General features: G+C 39.4%; 3 protein-coding genes across 4 annotated transcripts in view; 2 read left to right on the top strand and 1 right to left on the bottom strand.

Annotated features, from left to right (window-relative positions):
* The first annotated feature begins 2582 nt into the window (after positions 1-2582).
* Positions 2583-8113, top strand: LOC103388860 (protein c-ets-1-A-like). Of its 2 annotated transcripts, none has more exons than XM_025061911.1 (8): positions 2583-3148; positions 3983-4051; positions 4637-4762; positions 4860-4934; positions 5686-5832; positions 5924-6160; positions 6257-6375; positions 7189-8113. In XM_025061911.1, the coding sequence occupies exons 2-8, from the start codon at positions 3985-3987 to the stop codon at positions 7459-7461; spliced, it is 1044 nt and encodes a 347-aa protein (XP_024917679.1). In that variant the 5' UTR covers positions 2583-3148; positions 3983-3984; the 3' UTR covers positions 7462-8113. The 2 variants fall into 2 exon arrangements, with proteins under 2 accessions (XP_024917679.1, XP_016893196.1); XM_017037707.2 differs by having other exon boundaries at positions 2588-3148; positions 4604-4762.
* A 2237-nt stretch (positions 8114-10350) lies between these two features.
* On the bottom strand, positions 10351-11819 carry glrx3 (glutaredoxin 3). Its single transcript, XM_008324027.3, has one exon. The coding sequence runs from the start codon at positions 11755-11757 to the stop codon at positions 10780-10782; it is 978 nt and encodes a 325-aa protein (XP_008322249.1). The 5' UTR covers positions 11758-11819; the 3' UTR covers positions 10351-10779.
* Positions 11804-15292, top strand: part of bag6 (BCL2 associated athanogene 6) — a 25100-nt gene continuing 21611 nt past the window's right edge. Inside the window, exons 1-8 of the mRNA XM_025061690.1 lie at positions 11804-11935; positions 12799-12922; positions 13016-13133; positions 13217-13431; positions 13567-13629; positions 14379-14501; positions 14584-14792; positions 14971-15103. Coding sequence (XP_024917458.1) covers positions 12842-12922; positions 13016-13133; positions 13217-13431; positions 13567-13629; positions 14379-14501; positions 14584-14792; positions 14971-15103 — 942 coding nt within the window. The 5' untranslated portion in view covers positions 11804-11935; positions 12799-12841. The remainder of the gene's footprint in view (positions 11936-12798; positions 12923-13015; positions 13134-13216; positions 13432-13566; positions 13630-14378; positions 14502-14583; positions 14793-14970; positions 15104-15292) is intronic.

Here is a 15292-nt window from a genome sequence, read left to right as displayed (position 1 = left end):
CATTGTTCAATACATTTAAATAATTGTGTTCTTTTATGTTTTTGGCTTCTCAAACCCCTAAGTATTATTTTATGTCTGAAGTCTTGGACAATATTTTTTTTCCCAATACAAATATTTTTATAACTGTTTACATAACTGCAACACTTTTGTCCAGCAATTTACATTTCTTCAATGCAAATTGGCGGGTGGCATAACCATAAACAATGGACTGTTATTTTGAAGTGAAGGGACAATAGCCGTAAACAGGACGTTGCATCAGCCAGAGGACTCCGAGTGACCCTTTAGACTCAGCTGAAAGGTTTGTAGATCTTTGTGAAATATCGATAAAAAACAGCATCAAAAAATGTACACAGATCTGTTAAAGTTCACCCATTTTTGGCAGTTCTAGGTATTGATTCATATGTTACACAAAGCAATATGGAACATAGTTTCCTTACGTTTACCTCAAGTAAGAAGTGCAAAGAACTATAAGGCCCTAAACCATGGATGCCAAACATATGGCCCGTGGGTCAAAACCGGCCCACTATGAGGTTGAATGCAGCCCGCTTGTTACATTTTGAAAGTAAATAAAAAAAACACAAACACTTTATGTTCATGATGTCTTGTAACATTTTATTACAATTACAATTATTATATTACTTCTTCGCATTTTTAGCAGAGGGAGCCACATATTTCCAAATGTATTTCAGTCAGAGCCATATATGTTTTTTTTTTTACTCTGAACACAACTATATGTGTGAATTTTCAAGTAAGATCAATAATTTTACAGTGCAATAAGTCTCTGATTATTTATTTATTTTTAATAACGCCGTTACACTGACGCTAGCTAATACATGAAATACTTCTTACCATTACTGTAATGTGACTTCTGGTGCTGCATGGTTGTCATGCGATTGGCTCCAGTGCCGAAAAAAATGATTCAAATGTGTAACGAAGGAATAAGTATATGGTTCCATTTGCCATACAAAACAGTTTATTAACTTGAATACCAGCAGAATTATTAATGTTATTTATTGTGTTGAGAAATGCCATTTAAAATGTATCTGAGGGCCCAATGCAGTCATCAAAAGAGTCACATCTGGCTCACGAGCCATAGGTTCCCAAACCCCTGGTCTGTACTGTTGGCAGGGGTGTCCAGTAAAAAGACTACAAGTTGGTCACAAAGAGGGTGCTGGTACATCATAAGTGAGAACATTTAAAGAAAATCACAAAAAATATAGTTATAAATCTAATCATCATGACTAAATAAATGAGGGATCAGTGTTGGGCCTGTTATTAAAAATATAAAAGTAATTTTAAATACAGATACTAGAAAAGAAAGTTACTATTTAAAGTTCACATAACTTCGACTGTATGTTTAATTTATACAAAAATAAATGACTTTTTTTTTTTGTTTTAAACACTGTGAACTAATACTTGACCCTTTCGATAAGAAAACACTCTAGATTTAGGAATAAAAATAAACGTACGTACTTAGTTAAAGGGCTATAGACTGATTACCTATATTAAAAATTCAACGTAGATATAAACAAAAAGAAAGGAAAACAAACGTACATCTGGCTCAATAACATTTTTGGTTTTGGAGTTTTTGTTTTTTTTTTTTAAATCTGTCTGTTTTAGTGTTGTTGTGGTTGCTGGGTTTTTTTAAATCTGTCGTCATCCAGGTCATTTAATCCCAAAAAAATAGTAACATCGAAAGCAACTTTTTTTTTGTTTTGTTTTGTTTTTTTTTTTTTGCTGCCTATTCTTTCTGACCTCTTTGTCTCTATCACGACTCTGGTCAGTCTCCCACCGTCGCGCACGATTTCACCCGGCTCACTTTTCCAGATGTGTGTGTGTGTGTGTGTGTCTATGTGTGTGGCTGGGGTGTGTTTATTTATACAGAGCCCAGGCCTCCCTCTTATCTGCTGCGGACACTCACGCCGTGATTTTCAGATTTTCTTTGTCCATTTTTTTTTTAATACGGGTCATTTACTCTGCGCAATTGTTCTTTAGGATGAAGATTCAAAGAGTCACTGAAACGAAAGTTATTTTAATCTAAATATTTTCACATTGTAGCTGTCTTAATTCATCTTAATTCGGTTTTTTTTTTAGTCTCGTTATCTTAAAGTTATTTTAATCTAAATATTTTCACATTATAGCTGTCTTAATTCATCTTAATTCGTATTTTTTTTTTGTTGTTTTTTTTTAGTCTCGTTATCTTAATATGATAATCATGTATTGCCATGCAGCTCTGCGCAGTCGCAGCAAGCAGTAAACACGACCCGTATTCTTATCAGTGTCTTCTTACGAAAATTACACATTTCTTTAGAATCATGCAGCTCTGCGCAGTCGCAGCAAGCAAAGTAGTAAACACGACCCGTATTCTTAACAGTGTCTTCTTACTAAAATTACACATTTATTTAGAATTACTTTTTCTTCTATAAAAGCAATAATAATAATAATTGTTTTATACACTGAACATATTGGACATTTTGGCACTTTTTAACTCCCTGCAAAGCTAATTAGTTAGCTAGTTGACGGTTGTGTTGACGGAATTTATCTGTTGTATCTGTTTGATAATTTGACGTTTGATCCTTGTTGGTTGTTTTTTTTATAAAGATAACGTTGCAAATATTCCTGTAATGTGTAAATAAACGATATGATATGATCAACACGGCTTCTACTGCGTTATTTACTTTTGTATCGGTTTTCTTCCGTATATTCGCACGTTTAACGCGCTAAGTAGGGTGACAGTACAGTTATGACGTCACAGGAAATCAATTGTAATAGAAAAAAAATCCAAACGTCTACTACTGGTCAAACATCCAGCTTTCGGACACCAATGAAGAGAACACGTCCTCATGAATATGTAACTCTCCTCGCAGTAGTTTTGTATGTTTGGCATCAAATGTGTGCGCTTTTTATGAATGAATAATGTCGAGTTGCAGGGCAGGGTTGACGGTGGAGTGGGACGTCACTGGGGTTAAAAAACAAAAGCTCGCACCAGAGGTCACGACGCAGAGCGCGGTCACGCGGCCCTCCCACGTTCACCAGTTATAAGGACACTGACTGTGATCGTGTTCGTGTGGAAGTGCGGTCTGGCAGAGAGAAGTGTTGAGTGCAGATGTGCCGGCTTGTTATCTACAAAACAGAGACAAAATAAAAGGTAGACGATCTTTTTTTTTTTTTTTTTTTTTTAAATCAATTATTAATTCCTTTATTGCTTAATTTTAGGTTTTTTTTGTAATAAAGTTAATGTTAATACATGGTAAATGAAAAAGTAAATATTGCCTTTGTATTGACTGTGATTGGCACACGGCATTAACGATGTTGGCTTGATTCATAACCATTTCAATTTTAAATTTTAAATTACAATTTCTGTGTAAGTTTTAGAGATATAACCGGCATAAGATGTCTTAACTTTTGCTCTTTACCGTTAATGTGATATATTGGAAATATATGTAAATGCAGCATAGCAACACATGTTGCAGCAAATACTGTATTCATGCAGAAAACTGTATAAACAACTGTAAAACTGAATTGCCAAGGTTCTTTTAATGTGTACATTTTTGCATCTCGCCCTTTTATTTGTGGTTATAAGGTTACTTCTTATATAGTTTATTCTGAGAATAAGGTCAAGAATGATGTTTGAATATTAGGTTACCATAATTAATATTGTTGTGAGCAACTAGTTTGGGGGTGGGGGGTGTTTGAATATTAGGTTACCATAATTAAAAATTAATATTAAAAACTCAAATTCAACAACACAGTTAGGCCAAAAATCTAGCATGCTATATAGCAGCCCTCTGTAATTTTCTTCTCTCTAATTTGTGTCCATCATTTAATGAGAAGAAAGTGTTACCATTGTGTTACCAAGTGTTACCATCTTCGGCTTTGGGCCTGTGAAAACAGTCATTGTTGGAGTTGTCTGATTTGATTGTGTCAAGCAATAAGGGGCCTCACTAAAATGCCACATCACATGGCTATTTTTTTAACACAGAGATGGAGATTTGCCAAGAAGACTTTGGGACACAGGAAGTGCCTGCAGGCTTTGATTTTGCATCCTATGGTAAGTCAGGAAAAATCACTCTAACTCTCTGAGTCGACCATCGGAAGCTAAACGACCAAATCCCATCGGCCATTTCGTTCGAGGGGATGCGTCATACTCGTGATGGTGTTTCTGCATCATTGCTTTCGTAGCTTAAGACCTTGACAGAAAGGTGACAGGGTTAGTGCTGAGCGATGTTTGGAAGAGCTGAGGTGGACAAAGACACTGAAAAACAGGGTGGTCGAGAGAAAGACAAACTCCACGTTGCGGGGGCCAAGCCTAATCCTTTCCTCCAGACTTCCTCCACAAACAGATTTAAAACCCCGCTGCCACATTCTCTATCCGTCCCTCGCTGCTCCGTCACACACACCCTCTGCTGGCGTTTCCTTCACTCTTCACATATCCCTCCCTCTCCCGTTTCCTCTGTCCCTTATGCAGAAAGAAAAATCCTTGAGCGTCTCCTGCTGAGTCACACAAAACTAGACACCCTTTTGCCTAGAGTAAAACAGCAAAAGCACTACCACGAAACTTGTTATTAAGTTGTCATTTGCACGTCATTTGTTTAACTTGCAGACTTTCCTGGTGAAGACCTGTCTTTTCTGTTAGACAATAAATGGCATAAGCAGCAGCAGCAGCCGCCGCCGCAGCAGCAGCAGCAGCAGCAGCAGCAGTACTCAACAGAGAATAACTTCCTTCAGCTGACCAAAGCTTCTCATTTATACGACAGCAAAGGTATTGGCCCAGAAATAAGTATTTGTATCAACATCATTTATGTTTTTGACATTTAATACGGCACGTTTCTGTTTTTTTTTTTGGTTTTTTTGGCCAGTGTTTAACAGCGACTGTGCCATACTCAGCCTAGACTCGTACAAGGACTTCAACTGGTGGGGTTCATATCCTTGTGGTAAGCATCTGACTCTGACTGTTCTCTTATTATGTCATAAAGAATATTGGAAGATAATATACTAGAATTCAGGGACACCTATACTTATGATTCCGACACAAATACTTACTATTTGTCAGTTTTTCATTGCAGTTTTTCATGCTAGTTTCGAGGATAATTGATTGATTATTTTCTATACTTATGATTCCGACACAAATACTTGCTATTTGTCAGTTTTTCATTGTAGTTGTATAAGCATAATGCTAGTTTTGAGGATAATTGATTGATTATTTTCCGGGACTATAAGTCGCTCAGACGTATAAGTCACACCAGTGCCCTCTAGCGGCTGTCACTGTGAAAATAACAGTTTCAGTGGTAAAGGAGTAGCAGATACTGGTACACAAGCCTAGAGTGCCCTCTAGCGGCGGTCAGTGTGAAAATAACAAACCTGAAATTATATATTTTAATACATGGGTCGCACCTTAGCATAAGTCAAAAAGCCAACCAAAGGATGAAAAAAAAAAAGTGCGACTTATAGTCAAGAAAATACGGTATACGGAAAACAGAAATTCTTCACAAATGATTACAGCGATAAAACGTTCAATTAAAATAATGCTTTCTATTTGTTCTACAATTAATACAAAAGAATACTGAAAACATATTAAAATAAGACAAATATAAACATTGTTGCTTGATACTAACTCATGTAATATCATCATTGTTATCATGTTACATGTCTGGGGTTTTTTTTGACCAACATTGTTTTTTTCAGATTCTTCAGTTGGGAGCCAAACGTCTGGGTACGAGGAGTCACCACCGACACCTCAGAATCTAGCTCCCGGGAGTGGAATATTCAGTCCAGACATGGATGGTACCCACAGCCCTTTTTTAAATGTGAAGGCATTCAACACAACTCAAAGTAAGATATTTTTACTTGTTTGCGAGAGAAAAAAATTGTAAACATCCCTTATCATTGTGTTACTAATGAATGAATTTTGCTTTTGTTCTAGTTTCCAACGATCAGAGCTACTATGATTCTGATGGACTGGGGTCCATGTCGTCCTTTTATTCTGAGTATACATCTCCATGCTTTGCTCCCCTACCGCACCAGCCGTCATCCTCCTGCCCCTCAACCTGCAGTCCTCAATCTTCAAAGCAGTACTGCCCTCGTGTGGCCAAACGCAAAAACTCATACCCCCAGAGATCAGACAAGGCGGGTCAGGTGGCAGGGATTTCAGCTTATCCAGGTGAGCTAATATTTTCAGCTGCATCTGCATCAGTGCATCTATGTGGTTGCCCTTTTTTTTTTAAATACATGAATATTGTATTTGTTTGTGAATAAGGTTCTGGTCCAATACAGTTGTGGCAGTTCCTCTTGGAACTACTTCTGGACTCTACCTGCAATAACTTTATATCCTGGACAGGCGACGGCTGGGAGTTTAAGATGTCCGACCCGACGGAGGTTAGTGAGCACAGAGTGGTAGCAAAGACTACACACACACCCTCATAAGAAAGAAAGAAAGAAAGAAAGAAAGAAAGAGAGGAAGAAAGAAAGAAAGAAAGAAAGAAAGAGAGGAAGAAAGAAAGAAAGAAAGAAAGAAAGGAAGGAAAGAAAGAAAGAAAGAACACATGTGTATATACTATTATTAGTAGTATATACACATATATGTATATATGTATATATATATATAAAAGAAAGAAAGAAAGAAGGAAAGAAAGAAAGAAAGAACACGTGTATATACTATTAGTAGTAGTATATACACATATATGTATGTATGTATATATATATATATACAGTATATATACTGTATGTATCAAAGGTGGGACCAAGTCGTTGCTTTGCAAGTCACAAGTAAGTCTCAAGTCTTTGCACTCAAGTCCGAGTCAAGTCTCAAGTCAAGACAGGCAAAGTCCGAGTCAAGTCCAAGTCAAGACCGAAAAGTGTCAAGTCAAGTCCCAAGTCCTTGTCCCAAGTCCCAAGTTCTGTTTCGAGTCCTTTTAAATAACATAATAATATATTTACACAGATTACTTTGGGTTTTGGAGAAAGTATCAAGTCTTGTCGAGTCAAAGGGCTCAAGTCCAAGTGAAGTCACGAGTCGTTGACGTTAAAGTCCAAGTCGAGTTGCAAGTCTCTTTACATTTTGTCAAGTCGAGTCTAAAGTCACCAAATTGATGACTCGAGTCTGACTCGAGTCCAAGTCATGCGACTCGAGTCCACATGGTATGTATGTATATATAGTTCATCTCTAAATGGTTCTTGTTGATCTTTCAGGTGGCAAAGCGCTGGGGACAGTGCAAAAACAAACCCAAGATGAATTATGAGAAGTTGAGTCGTGGTCTGCGCTACTACTACCACAAGAACATAATCCACAAGACGGCAGGCAAGCGCTACGTCTACCGCTTTGTCTGTGACATGCAAAGCATGCTGGGGAAGACAGCACAGGAGGTCCTCAGTAGCTTGAACATTTTGCCCAGGGATATGGAATTATGGCAGTCCCCTGTTTTGCCATCAGAACACGGCAGTAAAGCCCAGACATTTCAATAGAAATGGTTTATTTTGCAAAATAAAATGTACATTTTATATAAACGTTGTAAATTACAACAGAGTACTGATGCTATAAAGGCGGGAATTCAACGAGGCATCAAACAAATATTATTTTCAAACATCTTATAGAAATGTTTTTAATGTTCAAACTGGTGGTGCTTTGGCCCAGAGGCAATGTCTCTGTCATTGGTGTAGAACCCCCAGGGTTCACCTCCTGGGTAAGATCGAATCCCGGTTAGGGCGGTTGGTGCCTTCCGGTGGACTCACCCCCCGCAGGAAGGTTCACAAGGGGCTTGTGTAGTGCAATGTGATTTTGGGTGGCACTCGTGGAGACTGCTGCCCCTGCAACCCGGTAACAGATAAGCGGACGAAGATGGATCGATTTTTAAACATTCAATAGTTCCTTTGTTTACATGTAGTTTATGTTTCTTGGTTGCTGTATGGGCTTTGTTTTTTTTGTTTGTTTGTTTTTTGTTTTGGTAGCCTGCTATAAGAGAATATGACACTTACATAGTACCAATATCAGGGAATCACAAAGTGAGGTGCAGGGTGCGCAAGCTGCCACTAGGAGGTGCGCAAGATAAAAAACAACTGATGGCAGGATTTTTTTTCCGTGTAAATAAACATTGGCCTCCAAAATTTAAAACCAAAAGCTGACATTTTCATTGCTATGGATATGTGTGTTATATGTGTGGGTTTTTGTAGATGTGGAAAATTGGATTCCGTCAACCCGGTTGGGCCAAAAAAAGTTTGGGAACCGCTGAGTTATGATCAAGCTTGGTCACACAGATGCACTTAGATTGTCAGGTGGAAAAACGTCACTCTCTAAAATAACCAAATTTTTTCAATTTTAAACAAAAACATAAAACTATATATTACACTGGCCATGCCTCTGTTGAGTGGACATTGCGTGATAGATTGCTGATATGGTCCGTCTAGAGCCTGGCCTAGATAGATAGAAAGATAGAACTTTATTTATCCCTTTGGAGTTTCCTTTGGGAAATTAAGGCTCCAACAGCAGTACAGCGCCAAACACCACAACAGTAAGAACACACAGATAAGTAAAATACAATAAATACAACAATATACAAAATGCAGGATGTCTTTTCAGATGGTTGGCACTCTCCCTAGTTTAAGAAGGCCAACATTTTTGGACTATGATAAGTAAAATACAATAAATACAACAATATACAAAATGCAGGATGTCTTTTCAGATGGTTGGCACTCTCCCTAGTTTAAGAAGGCCAACATTTTTGGACTATCCTCACATACTTCTCTGCCACACCTGACTTCCTCATACAGTTCCACTTTTCCTCGCTGCACCATCTTTCATTAGATCAACTCAGACACAGTGGAGCTCCATCCAACCCTCACTTTCAAAGCAAAAATGGACTGAAACAAGGGTGGTGCTCACTAACCTGTACCTCTTGGTCTCCTCCAACTCTTTCCAATATATTTATGGTCTGGATCAGCGGTGCCCACACTTTATGCCTTGGGAGCTACTATTTAAACGAACAGGTTAAAGTGATCTACCTACATTGGAAACATTCAAATATATTTACTCATATAAACTGAACATACTTTATGTAGACATTTCTGTTGGGGTACTGCCTAAATCAGGCATGGGAAAACTAAGGCCCGGGGGCCGGATGCAGCCCATTCAGCTTTGTAATTCGGCCCGCCAAACTCGTCCAAATTAGATCATTTGTTTACCATAGAGAATGATAAAAGCATTTTAGCCTTTATGCGTGACTTTTATATGTCATTTAGCTTAGTTCACACAAACGCTCCATCTATCTGCTCCTGACCTGGCCCCCCCCCTGTCAAATTTTAGAACCAATTGTGGCCCTCAAGTCAAAAAGTTTGCCCACGCCTGGACTGAATCCATGTAATTGTATGGCATGATATAACTTTGATATACATTGTCCATTTACTTTGATATTCCCAGAAGTTTTTCCGATTTAAAATCATCAACATGGAGAATTATTGATCATCTCTGCACCTTCTTTGAATGGTGATTTTCCTGATAGGTTGAGCCATTGCAATATGACTAATTACGCAATATGACAATATATCTAATCCAAGTTTATGTGATGCTGTTTCTTTGACATCCAGTTCATTCAGTTGTCAAACTCAAGCCTGGGGGCCAAATCTGGCCCGCAGTTTAATTAGAGACCTACGAGATCATATCAAATGTGTACCAGAGTTGACCCACTAGTATATAGACCCTACATACTGGCAGGATTCTGTTTTATTTTTTTATTGTTGGTCAGTGAAAAAAAAAAGATTTACAATAAAAAGGAACTCAAAAGGCTACAGATAAAGAGCAATAAGAAACTAATACTACTAATGTATGTCTTCTTTCAAATTTAATTTCTCATGTCTTCATAATATTAAGCTTTGGTTGTTCCAGATTCAGTGTTTACTGAAAACTAAAGTTTGTTTCCATATGAAAATATTCTACATCACATATCTGGAGAGAAGGGAGAACATGCAAAATTCCAGTCAATTTTTCAAAAAAATATTAAGTTTGGCCCACAACTTAATCCCAGTTTTTAATTTTGGCCCACTGTGAATTTAAGTTTGACACCCCTGAGTTACATCAATACTTACGGTCAGTTCAGTGGGTTGTACTATGCATGGAAAACACCCACTCACACATGGGGTAAATAGTGGGTTGTACTATGCATGGAAAACACATGGGGTAAACGAGGGAATTTCTCACATAAAGACCAAGACAGAGCAAGGGTGACCCTGATCACCTGGCAATGAGCTACCTGATAATTTTTTCCAATTTTGACATTTATTTTTCTCAAGTTAAAGTGCAATAATCTGTGTGCATAATGAGACTTGTGCCAAGATATTTATGTAAACAGGACAGGAAAAGTATTGTTTGAAGAAATGTAGTTTAATCATGTCGTAACCAATGAAGAAATAAACAGCAGGGTTAAGGCTGAGGAGAGAGAGAGAGAGAGAGAGAGCTTGCAACGAAATAGTTTTCAGGTGTAAAACTGTTGCAAGCTGGTGAATAGGTTATAACAGAAATACAAAATTGTACTGAACATGTTAAGATAAAGTCAACTCTTTTTTTTTTTGGCATTTTAAATTATTAAAACTAGATTCAACGTAACAACCTGCACGGATACATTGTTATATATGGTTATTTTAAGTAAACCCTGTGATCCAATATGAAAGAAAAACCAGTGACGGTTTGAGAATTATCTTTAATTTTCTAATCATTTCTCTCTCTTTTCATGGCAACTGAGTGTGAGCGTGTATCTTCTTGATCTCCCGCTCTTTGTAGCAGCCTGTCAATGCCTAGCATTCCCCCTTGAGCGTTGATACCAGGTCTCCACTTTCCTTGAGCTCCTTGACTATGTCTAAACCTCCAATCAGTTCTCCTTTCACATAAAGCTGGGGGTAGGTCGGCCAGTTGGAGTAAATCTTTAGACCCTGACGCACCTCTTCATCCTGCAAAATATCAAAGGTGTCATAGTCCACTCCAGTGCTGTTCAAAATCTCTAGGATCTGCCTGCTGAAACCACATCTGGCAGTCTCTTTGTTGCCCTTCATAAAGAGCACGACTGGACTCTTGTTGATGACGATCTTTAGCCGATGCTCCAAGGTGACAGCCGTGGGACAAGTGTTTTCCAGCTCTCCAGACTCAGCCAACTCTTTCACTATGTCTAACCCTCCCACTAGCTCTCCATTCACATAAAGCTGGGGGTAGGTGGGCCAGTTGGAGTAGGTTTTTAGCCCCTGTCGGACTTCCTCGTCGGACAATATGTCGAAAGTGCTGAACTGGATGTTATGCTGCTTAAGCAGGGCCACTATCTGGCGGCTAAAACCGCAACGCGGCTCCTGGGAGGTGCCCTTCATAAACAGCATGCATGGCGCCGTGTTGATCAGCTTCTTTAGCCGTTGGTTTAGATCAGTGCCGCTGTTTTCATCGGCTCCAGTTTGTCCTCCGCTTACTGCCAAACGTTGCACCTTCTTAGTAAGCTCTAAAGCATGGGCACCATCCAGGCTGTCTATCTTCTCCCCCGCCTTAAAAAACAGGAAAGTGGGCACAGAGGAAACGCCGTACTTCTCAGACACCTCTGGCACCGCTTCCGCCTCGAGCTTCACAAAAGTGACGTGTGTATGCTCTTTGGCTAGCTCGGCCATTACCTCGTTCATTTGGACACACTGAGGAGCCCACGCCGCCTGGAAGTGTAACACTGTAAGACATTTCCCTGCTTTGCCAAATAACTCTTCGAGCTGCTGCTGGGAAGTAACCTCCACGAGATTCGCCATTTTGTTTCACCACGGAACACAAGATCCTGCGTCGACGAACGTCACATCCGTTTTACACTGGAGCTTCTGGCAGGTTTCTGAGCAGCTTTGTACGAGAAAGTGAGAGATTGAGATTTAAACCTTCATGATAGCCGGCCGCATTCATCGGATTACTTGATAAACTAACTCGACTTTTAAGGTAGGCTAAGCACTGACAAAAGGTGGTTGCAATCACTCCTCATACTTCAGTGTAAACATTAAATTAGCATTAGCTTAGCGTCGTTCATCTAAGCTAAGCTAGCTCCCAACCATGGAGCACACACACATTAATATTAGCAGACATAACTTGGGATTCAATTTCACACAGTTAAATAATATTCGGTGCAGCCACCGTCAGTTGCCAACGAGCAAGGATAAAGCTAATCGATCGGTAGATTGTTTGAATTGTCAAACGTGTTTCGGAATTTGCTAAAGTTTTGGTGAATTGATTAAACAACATTAACGAGGCGAGTTACTGTTTATACACCTCATAACATTGTTACACGAGCCTAAATCAAGAACGAGCGATAGATGTTGGGTGTTTCGGAATTTGCTAAAGTTTTGGTTAATTGATTAAACAACATTAACGAGGGGAGTTAATGTTTATACACCTCATAACATTGTTACGCGAGCCTAAATCAAGAACGAGCGACAGATGAATGTTTTTTTTTCTCCCCACATATGTGATAATATATTAAATTATGGGGTTATTTTTTCCCGTTGTTTACGTAGACTAGGGGTGCCCAATAAGAAGATCGGGGTCTATCAGTAGATCTCAAAGGGAATACTGGTAGATCCTGAGCAATTACATTAAAAAATATATAGATGTAATTATATTTTAAGATGTCATTTAATAAGTAGCTACCAAGACAAAAACGTGTGGGCACCCCTGACGTAGACCATAATCCACAGGGTAACACATGATCTTTTGTACTTGGGAGAGACCAACCGTGACAGGAACTTTTGCGTGCAGTGCTGTACCTGATTAATGACTTATTACCAATGAATTGTGTACCATTGCAGGTCATCTAAAGGTCTCTCTGACAACTCTTTTATAAGGACCACCATGGAGGAGCCAACAGCAGACATAGAAGTGACAGTCAAAACATTAGACTCACAGAGCAGAACCTTTACTGTTGGAGCTCAGGTAATCTTTTTAATGTTTACAGCATCATTTTAAGACTTGTATTGTCATTCCAAATTTCTTGTCAATGTTTTTTTTTTTGTCTTTTTTTTGTAGTTGACCGTAAAGATGTTTAAGGAGCACATTGCACCTTCTGTGGGTATCCCCGTAGACAAACAAAGACTGATTTACCAAGGCAGAGTGCTTCAGGATGAAAAGACTCTTGTGGACTATAGTGAGTTATTAATGTGTTACAATGTGATTTTAAAAACGACGTAAATAGCACACCATCTAACTGTAGTCCTCTTTCATTCAAAGATGTGGGTGGCAAGGTGATTCATCTCGTGGAGCGGGCACCGCCTCCCACCTCTCAACCTGGTATGGGCTCAGGTGGTGCTTCCTCCGACAGTGGCTCTTCCTCCTCCTCACCAGGAACATCACAGGTTCCACCGCATGATCGCAATGCTAACAGCTATGTCATGCTTGGTACCTTCAACCTACCTGTCAACATCATGGACCCACAGCAAATACAGGTAGGTCTGGATTGTTAATGGGCTCATTTTCTTATAGACAATGTAAGCGATACCTTTGATTTAATGGGCTCATTTTCTTATAGACAATATAAGTGATACCTTCGATCCAAAGTGCGTCATTTTTTTTTTTTTTAGATGACAGTCCATCAGATGGTGGGAGAGAATCCCAGAAATACCAGACTCCCAACAAGCACTGGGGTAAGATACCGTACCCTTTAATGAACATGGACAGACAGAGCCCTCTGTAAAATTCTGTTTGTATGATCTCTTTATTTCTTTCTCCCATTATTTATAACATTTAGTATATTAACCTAAGTTGGCCATTGATATTTGTTCGAGTGTTCTTTGCGCAGTACTGAACTCAACGGAGGCCTTTTGATTTCTCTGATGCCAGTCCAATCCAAAACAACTCTATTTGGGACCCGAAACTGAAATTTCATTATGATGCAGGCTGCATAAATACAAACTTAACTTCAGGGACAGGTGGCAGTTCAGCATCAAGGCAGTTGTTTTTCGGTATTGTGGACCTAACGTACACCAATTTAAATTCTTTGTTTGGCTGTTTGCTTTAAGGGTCACCACAGCAGTCTCTAAACCATACATCATCAGTGATTTTCCCACAGGATTTTGTTTTTGATGTATGGCAGGATTGGTCAGATGCAGCCAAAAAGCTCAATGCAACGTGACCGTTGCTACTTTTGACATTAAAATTCGAATGAATTTTGTTTGTGGAAAATGCCATTTCTCCAGTTAAACCACTTACGTAAAAGAAGTCGCTAACCCTTTTGCTGAAATCACCTCAGTGAACAGTGCAAAACGTGGAGATGAACTACTGCTAGCTGCATGCAAAAAAACAACGTTCTGGACATAGTGTAGATGTCTGTAAACAGCGGGGGTGTCTACTGATTCCATTCATCTGTGAATTTCTTGTCTTCTTAACGTTTCAGAGCGATGGTTCTGTGAATGTGCACATTGATATGAACCAAACAGTGCAGAGTGAGCCGAGGCTGAGGCTCGTACTTGCGGAGAACTTGCTGAGGGATCTCAGTAATGTCATCCAAAGAATAGAGGTAATATGTTGTTTTGAATGTCTGTGCAGTGACAAGAGTCACTTCTGTAACAAATAAACCTTCCGTCGTGTGTCTCTTTCAGGCACGACCAGCAAACTCATCCACTCAACCTGCGACACCTTCCAATGCTACTGCGCCTGCCTGCGCTGCACCTCCGCCTCCCTCATCTTCTTCTACAACCTCCACTCCTTCTCCCTCCTCCCAGCCCATGGATACATCTCCCCCTTCAACAAGTCCACCACCTCCACAAGCCAACACAGCGCAGTCTGATGGACCACGTCCTGGGCCTAAGTGAGACACCCTTTTGTGTGAATTTACACATGGTCAAAAGTCTATTAACTCCACTATTATTATCACCGTTGACTTGTTAAGCGTTGGCTAACGGAATAGTTTTGTTTTTTTGTACAGAATGGGTGCGATGCAATAGACAATTCTTACAATGCCAATGACATGTCATTTTGCTACGTAGTCATCCCAGTCCGATGGAGCTGGCGGAGATGTTGTCTGAACTTCAGAGGGTCGAGGAGAGACTTCAGCCCTTCATCCAACGAGCTCACACTGTACTAGAGACGGCCGCTACCGCGGAATACAACAACAACGCAGTTAGTTGAATTGTTACTTGTCCGTTTTTTTTTTTTTGGACATAATTACTAATACATTGTTTTCTTTCTATATTGCAGTTCTCGTTTTGCTCCCTCGCTCCCATTTTTTTAATTCCAATCTCGCGAGAGTTTCATGCATATAATTGTGTGCGAAAGGGTAATACAGTCGAGGGACGGTTTTATATATAT

Source organism: Cynoglossus semilaevis, chromosome 13, assembly GCF_000523025.1.
Source record: "Cynoglossus semilaevis isolate Cse_v1.0 chromosome 13, Cse_v1.0, whole genome shotgun sequence".
Lineage (NCBI taxonomy): Eukaryota > Metazoa > Chordata > Actinopteri > Pleuronectiformes > Cynoglossidae > Cynoglossus > Cynoglossus semilaevis.
This window is presented reverse-complemented; position numbering and strand designations above follow the sequence as displayed.